Consider the following 18,303-nt stretch of genomic DNA (forward strand, 5'->3'; position numbering starts at 1 on the left):
AAAATACTCTTGAAATATTTCAGTTTGTTGTGCAATGAATGACAGTAGAATAGAAGAAAGTTTGCTTTTTTAAATTAAACTACAAAAAAATAAAGATAATTTCTATGATATTCTAATTTTTTTGAGATACACCTGTACGATCATCTATGACTGAAGCTAGTGATTTTTCTGGACTGCAAAAATATTTTACTGCTGGACAGCTTTGTCCCCCCCAGTTAAAAATCCTATCTGCACCCCTGATAAGAGGCCAGCTTGGATGGGTTTGGACGTACCTAAAGATAACGATGAGTTAATAATATTGTGGAGGCATAGAGAGATAATTAATCAGAATACTTACCAAACTTACCAAAAACAGCAAATAAACTTCTGCACAATTTTCTCTTTTTACAACAGAAATGTGAATTCTGCCTGTATTCTACTGTAATTCTGACAGTCTCATGCATACAGAACAGATTCGGGCTAGAATCGCCTTTTGGGGTTTTTGGCTCCTGCGGGGTCTAACACTGCTGCGGCAGTAAGGAAAATATAAAAGGCTCCAGCGAGAGCGGACACTGCTGCAGCAGTGGGGAAATGCAGAGAGGGCTACTGCGGGACCAAACACTGCTGTGGCAGTGGAGAGATACAGTAAAGGCTCCTGCAGGAGCAGACACTGAACTGAGCAGCATCAAACTGGAAGCGAGAGAGGCTTGCTGTGGTGAGAACTGGGGGTGCGACCCAGGCTGGTTAAATGCCTGCTGCTGCTGTGATCCAGCACTCGAACAGAGCCGCCTGGTCTTGGGTGGCACGATCATGTTGTCGAGTGAGGCGAGCTAGGGGCTTTGCACAGTCTTTTAGCCACAACGTGTGCTTGGCGAGAAGAGCAGCTGTTGCAATGACACTTGTTGGTGTTCAGCGGCCGTGTTTTGTGGTAGGAGTGATCATTGGTCCAGCACAAAAACGGCAGATCTGAAAAAATCCCCAGTATAGATCTCTTTCGGTCGGAAGGAAAATTGGGTCTGTGATAAGATGACAGACTGAGCAAACCAAATGCTGACAAACCGTCCATGCTGAAAAACTGTCGTAGTAGGACAGGAGGTAGGAAGACTGGATATATATATGCTTGTGTGCTAGTTAAGATGATTAGCTAAATGAGATGCACCTGTGCCAAATTGGATGATATCTGATCATTCTCCTCCCGAACTGTGTTAATAAACTCCATAAGGGGTAGAATTGGGATTCGGCCTAAGCCTCTTAGGAAAAGCCTCTGCTAAATGCATGTATGTAAAAATAAAATAACATATAACAACTTTTTTACTTAAGCCAGTAGCCAAGGCTAAAATAATATTAAAAAAAGGTGAAAAATATTAACAAAAACTGTAACTGTAAAAAGTTTTATACAATAACACAGGACGAGTTATGCTACAACTACATGTAAATCAGTACATGTTTCTTTATTATTCATTTATCTTATTTATACACGTGTGTGTGTGTGTAAATGGTCCATATTGCAAGAATTCCACCAAATGAGATGTTATTGTTATTATGTTTATTATTTATTAAATGTTAAGACAAACAGATTATTTTGTCATTATTTTTATTTAAATATATTTATTAGATATATTTTTTTAGAAAGCCCTTTTTTATTGATTCCTAATAACATTGTAACAATATACAAATCTCCATTTCATCGGGGAAGAAAGGAGGCGGGAACCGGGCACAATCAAAACTCATTTTAATATTCAAAAGTAAATACAAAACGGCGCACCAGCCCCTCACGGACGACTGGTGCGCATAAATAAAAAAGCAAACATAAAAAATAAATGTTTCCCAGGCCTGGTCCTCTCTCGTCCTTCACGGTCGTCACCTCCAGTTTTATATCCTTCCATCTCCTACGTGGGGACTCGATACTAGCGGTGGGGCTCAGGTGTAGCTCATCTCCAATCACTACACCTGGCCTCACTCCTCGTTCCCACGCCTCTCGGCCCCGCCCACTCGCCACAAACATATTCGTTTTAAAATGGCCAAACTACGCTTTTAAAACCAAAGCTAAAACTATGCTTTTAAAACAAAGCTCCTATGGCTGTGAGTCTAGAGCTATCGCTGCTCATTTTCGGATGGCACAGTAAGGATGTGGACTGGCTCTGAATTCTGGGGTGCTCAAGCTCTCTGATTCTTTAGTAATGGGTTCACATAAGGGCTTGAGTTTCCAATTTCCATCAGCATGTGTATTCATAGTGCTTTTTCACTGGAAGGTGTGTGTCCACCCTAGAAAGAGAAAGTAAGAGGATTCTTCACACTGACTGTCTTCACTCATGTCTTTTTTCTAAGTCATCATATATTATAGTACATCAAGATTGGTTAAATGAACTCACTTCACTATATCACATTTTAAAATCTGCATCATATATGATTCAGAATTGAAGATGACAGCACAGATGTAGTTTCCTACTCTGTCTGTTACACTGGCTCAACTCCGAAGCCAGTTTGCAGTATGCAGTTTCAATCCTCTGACTCTTCTAGATCCTCTGTTTTACACCAGTCATGCTGCAAGATCTGATCGAGGGTCAGCCGTTCAGTTGGATCACGGTTTAGGCACTGGACGATCAGATCACGGCATTCTGTTTTCAGGAGAGAGCTGGTTAGTCGTGACCATGTGACTAATGTTAGCATGCACAAAACAGCTGAAACATTGTTAAGTTAAGGTTAAGGGAAGTTACTATAATTAGAAACATAACTCTGAACACATAATTCTAACCTCTAACATCATTTGTTAAATACTAAAGTCTGTGTTTTAGACAGGACATTTTCTACCAATGTTTGTTAATTCTGTGCAGAAGCTGTATGTGTGTGTTGTTAGTGCTATTCTCTCACCTTTGGATAAATCTGGGTTTTCAAACCTAATTTCAGCTTGTGTGATTTCAGTTATATTGCAAAATGGAGAACACGTGTTCACCATCTCATACAACAACACTCCTAGAGCCCAGACGTTTGTAGAGGTGGCGTAGAATCTGCCACAGGTGAAGAGCTCAGGTGGGTAGTAAGCCTGTATTCCTGTAAGCAAGACATGTTCAGCATTGAGCAATTCTTAGAAGAATCACATGATCAGCAATACTGTCACTAAATACTGGTTTCCACACTCTGTTACACAAAATGCCAGCTCACCTCTATATTGACTGCGATTATAGCCATTACTACTAAGTAGATGACCACAGCCAAAGTCTATTAACTTGAGCTCCAAAGTGTGTTTTCTCAACAGGATATTATCTGGATGAATATCATTATGAAAACACCGTGCTCAATGCAGTGCAGTACTGCTTGCACCGCCTGACACATGATGAGCCGCGCTGTTGTCTCATTCATGTTAGGGTTATTGTTGATGAAGTCCAACAAGCTCTCGCAGGGATCCGGATTCTCCATCACGAGAGTGAATACTTGAGGGTGCTCGAACCACTCATATAGTTGGATGACGTAGGGGCTTATGGGTCCTTGCTTCATCGTTAGCATCAGCGCGACTTCGGTAATGAGAGGTTTGGGATGTACAGTCTACAGAAAAGATGAGACAAAAGGTTAGTTTGGTAACGGGTACTTTACATTGCTTTGAACTTTGTCGATTTAATAAACGGAGTCAAAGTTGAATTCATGCTTAATGTTATGTACAGTACAAGTGAATTAACTACAGTAATCAGCACTTAAACAACTAAATACATGTTATGCTTTGCCAGCTTACAGTTTGAAGATAATGATCCCGTACAGTTTTTTTAATACGTTTGATGGCAACCTGCAAAAGGTAAAAAACACAGTTGAGCATATTTAACACCTAACCTTAACCTAACCATGAAGAACTGAGTATTTAAGATTAAAATCTTTAGGTTCCCTCAAAAAAAAATTCAGACTCCAATGTAAGAGCAAAATGTTCTTCTACCTTTTTGCCATCGGAAATACGGATTCCCTCATACACTTTGCCATAGCCTCCTTCTCCAATAATATTTTGCACTATATAGCGAGTGCTAATGGATTCTGAAGATGAAAAAAAAAACACATACACCAGAATATATTGTATTATATAAATATATTATACAGTGTGTTATACATTATAAAAGCTTGCTAGATCATTTTAAGTTGCATAAAATGCTTAAAGCAGTATAATGAGTTATTCATTTTTCTACTTCAAGATTTGTAATAACTTAAGTATTGTGCATAAAAAAAATAGTTCTAATCGAAATAAAATAATAAACTAGGCTAACTGCTAGATGGTTAATTCTTAAAAGGCACAGTCTTAGTTCATACAACTGGTGCCTTGTGACAATAAACAATATTAATATAGAAAAAATAAATAAGGCACAAACTAACAGTAGATGCCAGCTAACTGTAGATTAACTTCAGTATAAGCATATTTCAAATAAACTTATTTGAAACTAGTTTATTACTTCAATTACACTAATCTTGTTATAATGATCACATATTTACCATTAGTTGGGACGCAGTCTGAAGGCTCTGGGACAGGTGACAGCTCAGGATCATCCAGTTCTGGTGGAGGCACAAAAGGCTCCACTTTGTTCTGGCAGCAGAAAGGCTTTTTCATAGCCTTCCACACGCTCTTGAAGAAAGAGTGGATTCCTCTCCTCTTCCTACGTTCTTCTGTACCCTTTTTTGTAACTAATATCAACAAATTTAATATCAGCTATTGGAGATCTAGCTACACGGATGTCCCCTGTTTGTAATGCAATATTATTCTTACCTGAAGCCTCCAATTTCGGTCTGTCTGTACTGCCCTCATTGATGACATTAGGTATAGAGTCATCTAATCTGGATGCTGTCTTTAGGTTCAGGCAAGCTGAAGCCCTTACTGGCTCAACAAGCACTTCACCTGGAAGTGTGAAGCTGGACTGCTCTGGGCAGCCATCCGAACTGGATAAAGTGGCATCGCTCCACCCTTCCAGGCTAGGTGTAGAGTTGTCAAACTGTGGGTCCTGCTGTGGTAGACAGTCCACTGTGTTCTTGGAGCAGATGGGAAGCTTCACAGCCTTACGTACTTTCTTGAAGAAACATGAAATTATGTTCTTCTTCCGCTTGCTGGCATGCTTTTCTGAAACTAAGAAAAACAAATAGAAAATACTATTAGTGACAAATATGACCCAGGGTTTTCATCATTAACTAAAACTAAAACATTTTTAATTGCCTTGGCAACTAACTGAAATAAGTTGAAGCACTAAAATGACTGAAGAAAAAAAAAACTGAAACATTAGCTCTTGGTGTTAATTGAACTTATTTATATTTGCCAAATAGATAGATCTACATTATTTCATGAATATTTCATACATTTCTATTTCCATTTTTATATTCTGTGCATTTTTAAATGGTAAAAATCACAAGTCGACCACTAGTGTTAATTACCAGCAAACATCAAACAGCCTGTGCTCTACTAGCTCGAGAGCAAATTACAGAAACACCACAAAAATAACTCCATGCCCCACTATAACCCATCTATTGCTTTCCTGAATTTGTGAGATGTGTGTAAATCAAAGTTGAACAGTTTCAAACATATTTCTAAACTCACCTGTTGAGCTCTGCTCCACAGGAGGGGCCTCCATGACACTCAACTGGCTCTCTACACTCTCCTCAGACACGGACGATAATCTTGAAGATATTGTCCAGTGAAAATGTATCAAATTTGTGCCCTGTGGTTGTTTGCCTGAAGCTACACTAACTCTCTGTATTGTAAATTCACTCCGAAAATTAGCGTCTGTACACATTTGATACTCCTATCAGCATATGAATCCTCAGAAAGATTCAGCGATATCGCGGCTGCTGTGTGACGTCATGGAAATGGAACGCAATTTGCATAATGGATTAGAAATAAGGAGCGCGACGTCATGTGCATTTTTTAAACTTTGTTTGAGTTGCACTTGCTTGAGGGGGGGGGGGGTATAATCTCAGTTCTGTTGCTTTTATATTGAAATAAAAATGATGATCAAGACAATCAAAGTGCTTGCTATTTGATTCCATGTGAAAGATGTATCAATCATCCATTTTTACTTTAGTACAAACATGTATTTTAGATTTTTTTTTAGAAATATGACAAAAGGCGAGCAGATGGCACTAGGGAAGGGGTGCGCTCAGTTTGAGTGCACAGGACGCATATTTACATTTAGTAATTTAGCAGATGCTAAAAATAAGCATATTGACTGTAGATTGAGAGAGATGGCAGATAAAAAAGAGGAAAATATCAGAGAAACAAAAAAATAAAAAGGATTATAATCAGGCAAAAGGTAGGACCCGCGTAAATATCTGAGCAGCTTTCCATCGGTGGAGAGAAACTCAAGGAGTGGGAAGTGCTCGAATCGGACACCGAGGTTACTTTATTTATTTTTGATAGGTGAGTAAAGTTGATTTTGCTTTGTTTCACACAACTTTTCCATGTTGGCTTTTTTTTTTATATGCTTGTTTCCGCGAACGTCGTTGCCATGGTTGCGTGTGTCCGTGTGGGTCGAAGATTTCAATATAGGGAGGAGGAACAGTGGCCGAGAGAGCTCAACGCGCTGCAACGTCACAAAACACATTCAAATAGAAAAAGCACCAGCAAATTACCCCAACAAAACGAAAAATAAATTTTTGTCGTATTGATTTACCATTTTTGTGTTATCACAGTTGTACAAATACCATGGTTAAACTATGGTTAGAGTAATAAATCCATGGTTAATTTGTGCATGATAACAGTAACCATTTTTGTTTGCTTTTTATATAATAAATTATAATAATATTTATTAATTAATTAATTTCAATAGTAAAACCATAGGATATGGTTAGTTTTTGCAAGGAAAGTTGTAAAAGTTAGCTTACATAACCTTTCACAGTTACAGTAAATTGTGTATTTAGTCAGCTTATTTAGGCTAATAATATTCACACAAAAAAGCAACAAAAACAAAAAAGCTAAGATGTCGTATGATCAGGATGTTAAAATAAAGATCTTTTCAGAGCAAACATTGATAAATTATGTCTCAGCCATGTTTTTAACTTTATGGTTCACTTAAATATTTCCGATGTAGTCTGTGTTTTTGCAGCACATTTCTTTATTTGTTTGTATAGCGAGTATTTGCAGCGCGTGTTGTCAAATTGATGAAGATGTTTTCATAATTTGCAGGTGTTTTTATCATTTGCAGCACGTTTAGCTCTCTCGGCCACTGTAGCAGATCCTTTTGGGGTATGGGTGTGTGTTTTGATTCAAAAAAAATTGTGTCAGGTCAGAAGCAGGCTGAAGCAGAATAAGAATAAAACCATTACTTTGTACCCACCTTCTCACTTCACACTGTTCTGTTATCAATAAACACACATGACGATGTTGCTGCCACTGACGTTTACGTTCGGGTGTGTGTATGTGCTATGACTCCTGACCCCGGGTGAGGAGCTGGTAACGGCCTCAATTGTGCTGCAGCGGTAACCATAGTGATCATATACAGGTGCATCTAAAAAAAAAAATTATATCATGGAAAACCAAATAAAAGCTAACTTTCTTATATTCTAGATTAATTGCACACAAACTGATATTTTCAAGAGTTTTTTGTTTTAATTCTGATGGTTACCACTTGCAGTTTAGAAAAATTTCAAAATTTGAATATCACTGTGATATCATGGTCAGCAAAACACTTGGAAGTGGTTTTGGCACTGTGGGAAAGTCCTGCCACAAAATAATATCAGCAGCTCCATAAAGCTTGTCAGCAGATGGAAGCATAAAAGTACTACAAAATCTCCTGGTAGATGGCTGCATTGACTTTGGACTTTATAAAACCAATGGACCAACACCAGCAGACGTCACAGCTCCCCAAATCATCACTGACTTCAGAAACTTCTCACTGGACTTTGGATTCTCGTGCCTCTCAGGTCTTCCTCCAGACTCCAGACCTTGATTTCCAAATTAAGTGCAAAATTGTGTTCGGGAGTGGCTTGGTTCTAGGAATGTGACAGGTGTAGCCCATTTCCTGAAGACGTCTGAGCGTGTGACTCTTGATGCGCTGACTATGGCTTCAGTACACTCCTTGTGAAGCTCTCCCAAGTTCTTGAATCGGCTTTCCCTGACAATCTTCACAAGGCTGTGGTCATCCATGCTGCTTGTGCATCTTTACCTACCACACATTTTCCTTCCAGTCAACTTTCTATGAATATATTTTGATATAGCACTCTGTGAACAGCCAGCCCTTTCAGCAATGACCTTCTGTGTCTTACCCTACTTGTGGAGGGTGTCTTTAGCCGCATTTCCACTGTCGGGCCAGTGCGAGCAAAGGCTTAAAACGGGCCGGGTGGGGTAATAGCCTCGGGCCAGTAGCACCGAGGCAAGAATAGCGCAGGGTTTCCACAGTCAGGGCCTGAAGCTCCGCTGCACGTCAGTAAAACAAGGCCTTTACATGCCTCTCATGAACAACATCATGCAACCTCATCATTTCACCAACAAAGAGAAGTTATCACAAAACTAATAAGAAATAAATCACTGGAATATGCACGATCACACTGAACATGATAAAAGCGGCTGTTTGTTTGCATGCTTTGTTAAATATTCAAATTCAAAAGCATCAATGTCTTACTATAGAATAAGTGATACATTGATCATAATGAATTAATTTATCAGGACTCAAAATTAATCACACATAAATACACTTATTTCTATTTTATTTATTCATTAACGCTTATGAAAATAGCCTGCTTATTCAGTCGAGTCTGTTTCTGTTTATTTGTAGCCACAGTAGTAACGTCACATTTAGAATGAATGATAATATCTTTATTTTTATAAAAGCTCATGAATGGAAACACATGATCGTATTATGGACAACGGTTACATGTTCTAAACTAGCTCAAGAGCTACCCAGTATTTATACTCAAAATTAATAAAACTAATCAAGCTCAAAAGGAATACTTATTTTTTGAGATACAATTTTTTTTATTTTCCTAAGCTGTAAGTTGTAACCATTAGAATAAATAAAAATACTCTTGAAATATTTCAGTTTGTGTGCAATGAATGACAGTAGAATAGAAGAAAGTTTGCTTTTTTAAATTAAACTACAAAAAAATAAAGATAATTTCTATGATATTCTAATTTTTTTGAGATACACCTGTACGATCATCTATGACTGAGCTAGTGATTTTTCTGGACTGCAAAAATTTTTACTGCTGGACAGCTTTGTCCCCCCCAGTTAAAAAATCCTATCTGCACCCCTGATAAGAGGCCAGCTTGGATGGGTTTGGGACGTGACCTAAAGATAACGATGAGTTAATAATATTGTGGAGGCATAGAGAGATAATTAATCAGAATACTTACCAAACTTACCAAAAACAGCAAATAATACTTCTGCACAATTTTTCTCTTTTTACAACAGAAATGTGAATTCTGCCTGTATTCTACTGTAATTCTGACAGTCTCATGCATACAGATACAGATTCGGGCTAGAATCGCCTTTTGGGGTTTTTTGGCTCCTGCGGGGTCTAACACTGCTGCGGCAGTAAGGAAAAATAGAAAAGGCTCCAGCGAGAGCGGACACTGCTGCAGCAGTGGGGAGATGCAGAGAGGGCTACTGCGGGACCAAACACTGCTGTGGCAGTGGGGAGATACAGTAAAGGCTCCTGCAGGAGCAGACACTGAACTGAGCAGCATCGAACTGGAAGCGAGAGAGGCTTGCTGTTGTGAGAACTGGGGTGCGACCCAGGCTGGTTAAATGCCTGCTGCTGCTGTTATCCAGCACTCGAACAGAGCCTGGTCTTGGGTGGCACGATCATGTTGTCGAGTGAGGCGAGCTAGGGGCTTTGCACAGTCTTTTAGCCACAACGTGTGGCTTGGCGAGAAGAGCAGCTGTTGCAATGACACTTGTTGGTGTTCAGCGGCCGTGTTTTGTGGGGTAGGAGTGATCATTGGTCCAGCACAAAAACGGCAGATCTGAAAAATCCCCAGTATAGATCTCTTCGTCGGAAGGAAAATTGGGTCTGTGATAAGATGACAGACTGAGCAAACCAAATGCTGACAAACCGTCCATGCTGAAAAACTGTCGTAGTAGGACAGGAGGTAGGAAGACTGGATATATATATGCTTGTGTGCTAGTTAAGATGATTAGCTAAATGAGATGCACCTGTGCCAAATTGGATGATTATCTGATCATTCTCCTCCCGAACTGTGTTAATAAAACTCCATAAGGGGTAGAATTGGGATTCGGCCTAAGCCTCTTAGGATAAAAGCCTCTGCTAAATGCATGTATGTAAAATAAAATAACATATAACAACTTTTTACTTAAGCCAGTAGCCAAGGCTAAAATAATATTAAAAAAAGGTGAAAAATATTAACAAAAACTGTAACTGTAAAAAGTTTTATACAATAACACAGGACGAGTTATGCTACAACTACATGTAAATCAGTACATGTTTCTTTATTATTCATTATCTTATTTATACACGTGTGTGTGTGTGTAAATGGTCCATATTGCAAAGAATTCCACCAAATGAGATGTTATTGTTATTATGTTTATTATTTATAAAATGTTAAGACAAACAGATATTATTTTTGTCATTATTTTTATTAAATATATTTTTATTAGATATATTTTTTTAGAAAGCCCTTTTTTATTGATTCCTAATAACATTGTAACAATATACAAATCTCCATATTCATCGGGAAGAAGGAGGCGGGAACCGGCGCACAATCAAAACTCATTTTAATATTCAAAAGTAAATACAAAACGGCGCACCAGCCCCTCACGGACGACTGGTGCGCATAAATAAAAAGCAAACATAAAATAATGTCCCAGGCCTGGTCCTCTCTCGTCCTTCACGGTCGTCACTCCAGTTTTATATCCTTCCATCTCCTACGTGGGACTCGATACTAGCGGTGGGGCTCAGGTGTAGCTCATCTCCAATCACTACACCTGGCCTCACTCCTCGTTCCCACGCCTCTCGGCCCCGCCCCACTCGCCACAAACATATTCGTTTTAAAATGGGCCAAACTACGCTTTTAAAACAAAGCTAAAACTATGCTTTTAAAACAAAGCTCCTATGGCTGTGATGTCTAGAGCTATCGCTGCTCATTTTCGGATGGCACAGTAAGGATGTGGACTGGCTCTGAATTCTGGGGTGCTCCAAGCTCTCTGATTCTTTAGTAATGGGTTCACATAAGGGCTTGAGTTTCCAATTTCCATCAGCATGTGTATTCATAGTGCTTTTCACTGGAAGGTGTGTGTCCAACCCTAGGAAAGAGAAAGTAAGAGGATTCTTCACACTGACTGTCTTCACTCATGTCTTTTTTCTAGTCATCATATATTATAGTACATCAAGATTGTTAAAATGAACTCACTTCACTAATCACATTTTAAATCTGCATCATATATGATTCAGAATTGAAGATGACAGCACAGATGTAGTTTCCTACTCTGTCTGTTACACTGGCTCAACTCCGAAGCCAGTTTGCAGTATGCAGTTTCAATCCTCTGACTCTTCTAGATCCTCTGTTTTACACCAGTCATGCTGCAAGATCTGATCGAGGGTCAGCCGTTCAGTTGGATCACGGTTTAGGCACTGGACGATCAGATCACGGCATTCTGTTTTCAGGAGAGAGCTGGTTAGTCGTGACCATGTGACTAATGTTAGCATGCACAAAACAGCTGAAACATTGTTAAGTTAAGGTTAAGGGAAGTTACTATAATTAGAAACATAACTCTGAACACATAATTCTAACCTCTAACATCATTTGTTAAATACTAAAGTCTGTGTTTTAGACAGGACATTTTCTACCAATGTTTGTTAATTCTGTGCAGAAGCTGTATGTGTGTGTTGTTAGTGCTATTCTCTCACCTTTGGATAAATCTGGGTTTTCAAACCTAATTTCAGCTTGTGTGATTTCAGTTATATTGCAAAATGGAGAACACGTGTTCACCATCTCATACAACAACACTCCTAGAGCCCAGACGTTTGTAGAGGTGGCGTAGAATCTGCCACAGGTGAAGAGCTCAGGTGGGTAGTAAGCCTGTATTCCTGTAAGCAAGACATGTTCAGCATTGAGCAATTCTTAGAAGAATCACATGATCAGCAATACTGTCACTAAATACTGGTTTCCACACTCTGTTACACAAAATGCCAGCTCACCTCTATATTGACTGCGATTATAGCCATTACTACTAAGTAGATGACCACAGCCAAAGTCTATTAACTTGAGCTCCAAAGTGTGTTTTCTCAACAGGATATTATCTGGATGAATATCATTATGAAAAACACCGTGCTCAATGCAGTGCAGTACTGCTTGCACCGCCTGACACATGATGAGCCGCGCTGTTGTCTCATTCATGTTAGGGTTATTGTTGATGAAGTCCAACAAGCTCTCGCAGGGATCCGGATTCTCCATCACGAGAGTGAATACTTGAGGGTGCTCGAACCACTCATATAGTTGGATGACGTAGGGGCTTATGGGTCCTTGCTTCATCGTTAGCATCAGCGCGACTTCGGTAATGAGAGGTTTGGGATGTACAGTCTACAGAAAAGATGAGACAAAAGGTTAGTTTGGTAACGGTACTTTACATTGCTTTGAACTTTGTCGATTTAATAAACGGAGTCAAAGTTGAATTCATGCTTAATGATATGTACAGTACAAGTGAATTAACTACAGTAATCAGCACTTAAACAACTAAATACATGTTATGCTTTGCCAGCTTACAGTTTGAAGATAATGATCCCGTACAGTTTTTTTAATACGTTTGATGGCAACCTGCAAAAGGTAAAAAACACAGTTGAGCATATTTAACACCTAACCTTAACCTAACCATGAAGAACTGAGTATTTAAGATTAAAATCTTTAGGTTCCCTCAAATTTTATCACATTCCAATGTAAGAACAAAATGTTCTTCTACCTTTTTGCCATCGGAAATACGGATTCCCTCATACACTTTGCCATAGCCTCCTTCTCCAATAATATTTTGCACTATATAGCGAGTGCTAATGGATTCTTGAAGATGAAAAAAAAACACATACACCAGAATATATTGTATATATAAATATATTATACAGTGTGTTATACATTATAAAAGCTTGCTAGATCATTTTAAGTTGCATAAAATGCTTAAAGCAGTATAATGAGTTATTCATTTTTTCTACTTCAAGATTTGTAATAACTTTAAGTATTGTGCATAAAAAAATAGTTCAAATTGAAATATAATAATAAACTAGGCTAACTGCTAGATGGTTAATTCTTAAAAGGCACAGTCTTAATTCATAAAACTGGTGCCTTGTGACAACAAACAATATTAATATAGAAAAAAATAAATAAGGCACAAACTAACAGCAGAATTAAACTTCAGTATAAGCATATTTCAAATAAACTTATTTGAAACCAGTTTATTACTTCAATTACACTAATCTTGTTATAATGATCACATATTTACCATTAGTTGGGACGCAGTCTGAAGGCTCTGGGACAGGTGACAGCTCAGGATCATCCAGTTCTGGTGGAGGCACAAAAGGCTCCACTTTGTTCTGGCAGCAGAAAGGCTTTTTCATAGCCTTCCACACACTCTTGAAGAAAGAGTGGATTCCTCTCCTCTTCCTACGTTCTTCTGTACCCTTTTTTGTAACTAATATCAACAAATTTAATATCAGCTATTGGAGATCTAGCTACACGGATGTCCCGTGTTTGTAATGCAATATTATTCTCACCTGAAGCCTCCAATTTCGGTCTGTCTGTACTGCCCTCATTGATGACATTAGGTATAGAGTCATCTAATCTGGATGCTGTCTTTAGTTTCAGGCAAGCTGAAGCCCTTTACTGGCTCAACAAGCACTTCACCTGGAAGTGTAAAGCTGGACTGCTCTGGGCAGCCATCCGAACTGGATAAAGCGGCGTCGTTCCACCCTTCCAGGCTAGGTGTAGAGTTGTCAAACTGTGGGTCCTGCTGTGGTAGACAGTCCACTGTGTTCTTGGAGCAGATGGGAAGCTTCACAGCCTTACGTACTTTCTTGAAGAAACATGAAATTATGTTCTTCTTCCTCTTGCTGGCATGCTTTTCTGAAACTAAGAAAAACAAATAGAAAATACTATTAGTGGCAAATATGACCCAGGGTTATCATCATTAACTAAAACAAAAACATTTTTAATTGCCTTGGCAACTAACTGAAATAAGTTGAAGCACTAAAATGACTGAAGAAAAAAAAATGAATCATTAGCTCTTGGTGTTAATTGAACTTAATGAAATGATTTATATTTGCCAAATAGATAGATCTACATTATTTCATGAATATTTCTTACATTTTTATTTCCATTTTTATATTCTGTGCATTTTTAGATGGTAAAAATCACAAGTCGACCACTAGTGTTAATTACCAGCAAACATCAAACAGCCTGTGCTCTCCTAGCTCGAGAGCAAATTACAGAAACACCACAAAAATAACTCCAAGCCCCACTATAACCCATCTATTGCTTTCCTGAATCTGTGAGATGTGTGTAAATCAGAGTTGAACAGTTTCAAACATATTTCTAAACTCACCTGTCGAGCTCTGCTCCACAGGAGGGGCCTCCATGACACTCAACTGGCTCTCTACACTCTCCTCAGACACGGACGATAATCTTGAAGACATATTGTCCGTTGACATTTGATCAAATTTGTGCCCTGTGGTTGTTTGACTGAATCTAAACTAACTCTCTGTATTGCAAATTCTCTCAGAAAATTAGCGTCTGTACACATATGATACTCCTATCAGCATATGAATCCTCAGAAAGATTCAGCGATTTCGCGGCTGCTGTGTGACGTCATGGAAATGGAACGCAATTTGCATAATGGATTAGAAAGAACGAGCGCGAGGACATGTGCATTTTTTAAACATTGTTTGAGTTGCACTTGTTTGGGGGGGGGGGGGTGAAATCTCAGTTATGTTGCTTTTATATTGAAATAAATATGATCCATGAAATAAATATGATAAATATGATCCAGATGCTAAATTAAAAACAAGCATATTGACTGTAGATTGAGAGAGATGGCAGATAAAAAAAAAGAGGTAAATATCAGAGAAATAAAAAATTAAAAAGGATTATAATCAGGCAAATGGGAGGACCCGCTTAAATATCGGAGCAGCTTCGGTGGAGAAAAACTCAAAGAGTGGGAAGTGCTCGAATCTGACACCGATGTTACTTTGTTTCTTTTTGATAGGTGAGTAAAGTTTCACACAACTTTTCCATGTTGGCTTTTTTTTAATATGCTTGTTTGTCATCTTCACTTGTTTCCGCGAACGTCGTTGCCATGGTTGCGTGTATCAATGTGGGGCGAAGATTTCAAAATAGGGACGAGACGCGGTGGCCGAGAGAGCTCAAAGCACTGCAACTTCACAAAACACATTCAAATAGAAAAAGCACCAGCAAATTAAGAAAACATCTTCATCAGTCTGACAGCACACGTGCTGCAAATACTCGCAACACAACGAAATACAAAAACAACAAATGCTCACAACACAAATACAGAAACGAGGTGCAAATACTCAACAAAAACAAAATTACCCCAACAAAACGAAAATTAATTTTTTTGTCGTATTGATTACCATTTGTATTATGACAGTTGTACAAATACCATGGTTAAACTATGGTTAGAGTAGTATCCATGGTTAATTTGTGCATGATAACAGTAACCATTTTTGTTTGCTTTTTATATAATAAATTATAATAATATTAATTAATTAATTACAATAGTAAAACCATAGGTTACGGTTAGTTTTTGTAAGGAAAGTTGTAAAAGTTAGCCAGCTTACATAACCTTTCACAGTTACAGTAAATTGTGTATTTAGTCAGCTTATTTAGGCTAATAATATTCACACAAAAAAAGCAACAAAAACAAAAAAGCTAAGATATCGTATGATCAGGATGTTAAAATAAAGATCTTTTCAGAGCAAACATTGATAAATTATGTCCCAGCCATGTTTTTCACTTTATGGTTCACTTAAATATTTCCGATGTAGTCTGTGTTTTTGCAGCACATTTCTTTATTTGTTTGTATAGTGAGTATTTGCAGCGCGTGTTGCCAAATTGATGAAGATGTTTCATAATTTGCAGGTGTTTTTATCATTTGTAGCACGTTTAGCTCTCTCAGCCACTGTAGCAGGTCCTGTTGGGGTATGGGTGTGTGTTTTGATGCTATAAAAATTGTGTCAGGTCAGAAGCAGGCTGAAGCAGAATAAGAATAAAACCATTACTTTGTACCCACCTTCTCACTTCTGTTATCAGTAAACACACATGACGATGTTGCTGCCACTGACGTTTACGTTCGGGTGTATGTGCTATGACTCCTGACCCCGGGTTCCTATGAGGAGCTGGTAACGGCCTCAATTGTGCTGCAGCGGTAACCATAGTGATCAGATACAGGTGCATCTCAAAAAAATGTATATCATGGAAAACTAAAAAAAGCTAACTTTCTTATATTCTAGATTAATTGCACACAAACTGAAATATTTCAAGCGTTTTTTGTTTTAATTCTGATGGTTACCACTTGCAGTTTAGAAAAATTCCAAATTTGAATATCACTGTGATATCATGGTCAGCAAAACACTTGGAAGTGGTTTTGGCACTGTGGGAAAGTCCTGCCGCAAAATAAAATCAGCAGCTCCATAAAGCTTGTCAGCAGATGGAAGCATAAAAGTGCTACAAAATCTCCTGGTAGATGGCTGCATTGACTTTGGACTTTATAAAACACAATGGACCAACACCAGCAGACGTCACAGCTCCCCAAATCATCAATGACTTCAGAAACTTCTCACTGACCTTTGGATTCTCGTGCCTCTCAGGTCTTGCTCCAGACTCCAGACCTTGATTTCCAAATGAAATACAAAATTTGGTTCAGGAGTGGCTTGGTTCTAGGAATGTGACAGGTGTAGCCCTTTTCCTGAAGACATCTGAGCGTGTGACTCTTGATGCACGGACTATGGCTTCATTACACTCCTTCTGAAGCTCTCCCAAGTTCTTGAATCGGCTTTCCCTGACAATCTTCACAAGGCTGTGGTCATCCATGCTGCTTGTGCATCTTTACCTACCGCACATTTTCCTTCCAGTCAACTTTCTATGAATATATTTTGATATAGCACTCTGTGAACAGCCAGCCCTTTCAGCAATGACCTTCTGTGTCTTACCCTACTTGTGGAGGGTGTCTTTAGCCGCATTTCCACTGTCGGGCCAGTGCGAGCAAAGGCTTAAAACGGGCCGGGTGGGGTAATAGCCTCGGGCCAGTAGCACCGAGGCAAGAATAGCGCAGGGTTTCCACAGTCAGGGCCTGAAGCTCCCCTGCGCGTCACTAAAACACACCCTTTACATGCCTCTCATGAACAACATCATGCAACCTCATCATTTCACCAACAAAGAGAAGTTATCATAAAACTAATAAGAAATAAATCACTGGAATATGCACGATCACACTGAACATGATAAAAGCGTCTGTTTTATTGCATGCTTTGTTAAATATTCAAATTCAAAAGCATCAATGTCTTACTATAGAATAAGTGATACATTGATCGTAATGAATTAATTTATCAGGACTCAAAATTAATCACACATAAATACACTTATTTCTATTTTATTTATTCATTAACGCTTATGAAAATAGCCTGCTTATTCAGTCGAGTCTGTTTCTGTTTATTTGTAGCCACAGTAGTAACGTCACATTTAGAATGAATGATAATATCTTTATTTTTATAAAAGCTCATGAATGGAAACACATGATCGTCTTATGGACAACTGTTATATGTTCTAAACTAGCTCAAGAGCTACCCAGTATTTATACTCAAAATTAATAAAACTAATCAAGCTCAAAAAGGAATACTTATTTGAGATACAAATTTTTTTTATTTTCCTAAGCTGTAAGTTGTAACCATTAGAATAAATAAAAATACTCTTGAAATATTTCAGTTTGTGTGCAATGAATGACAGTAGAATAGAAGAAAGTTTGCTTTTTTAAATTAAACTACAAAAAAATAAAGATAATTTCTATGATATTCTAATTTTTTTGAGATACACCTTAGGGATGCTCATTTCGATTAATTTTCCTGACCGACAACCGCCGCTCGTTAATCGATTATTAACCGTTAACTGATAAGATTATAATATTGAATTGGCATTAAATACAAATAAAATTGACGCGTATCTGTGACCCTTTAAAAAAATACAAAAAAAATTTTATATATAAAAGGGTTTATTTTAACGTGCAAACAGCAGCAGCATACAGAACCGGTTTCAGTTAAAATGTCCACGCACCTGCAGCATTTCTGACAGTGAGAAAAATAGAATAAAAAATTTACAAATAAAAAACACAATAGGCCTACACTAAATATATTTTTTAA

At 38.2% G+C, this 18,303-nt stretch overlaps 3 protein-coding genes across 3 annotated transcripts; all 3 read right to left on the reverse strand.

Annotated features, from left to right (window-relative positions):
* Positions 1-3,632: 3,632 nt before the first annotated feature.
* Positions 3,633-5,656, reverse strand: LOC113071438 (uncharacterized). The gene is made up of 5 exons (XM_026244799.1): positions 5,537-5,656; positions 4,718-5,071; positions 4,447-4,635; positions 3,902-3,996; positions 3,633-3,757 (listed from the first exon to the last, which is right to left on the reverse strand). The coding sequence occupies exons 1-5, from the start codon at positions 5,568-5,570 to the stop codon at positions 3,677-3,679; spliced, it is 753 nt and encodes a 250-aa protein (XP_026100584.1). The 5' UTR covers positions 5,571-5,656; the 3' UTR covers positions 3,633-3,676.
* Positions 5,657-11,408: 5,752 nt separating this feature from the next.
* On the reverse strand, positions 11,409-12,455 carry LOC113071439 (serine/threonine-protein kinase pim-3-like). The gene is made up of 3 exons (XM_026244800.1): positions 12,091-12,455; positions 11,800-11,979; positions 11,409-11,546 (listed from the first exon to the last, which is right to left on the reverse strand). Exons 1-3 carry the CDS (start codon positions 12,431-12,433, stop codon positions 11,428-11,430), a joined length of 642 nt encoding a protein of 213 aa, XP_026100585.1. The 5' UTR covers positions 12,434-12,455; the 3' UTR covers positions 11,409-11,427.
* A 170-nt stretch (positions 12,456-12,625) lies between these two features.
* On the reverse strand, positions 12,626-16,981 carry LOC113071443 (uncharacterized). Its single transcript, XM_026244803.1, has 8 exons — positions 16,880-16,981; positions 16,736-16,779; positions 14,478-14,557; positions 13,846-14,005; positions 13,651-13,754; positions 13,380-13,568; positions 12,849-12,943; positions 12,626-12,706 (listed from the first exon to the last, which is right to left on the reverse strand). Exons 1-8 carry the CDS (start codon positions 16,979-16,981, stop codon positions 12,626-12,628), a joined length of 855 nt encoding a protein of 284 aa, XP_026100588.1.
* Positions 16,982-18,303: the final 1,322 nt, after the last annotated feature.

Source organism: Carassius auratus, unplaced genomic scaffold, assembly GCF_003368295.1.
Source record: "Carassius auratus strain Wakin unplaced genomic scaffold, ASM336829v1 scaf_tig00007309, whole genome shotgun sequence".
NCBI lineage: Eukaryota > Metazoa > Chordata > Actinopteri > Cypriniformes > Cyprinidae > Carassius > Carassius auratus.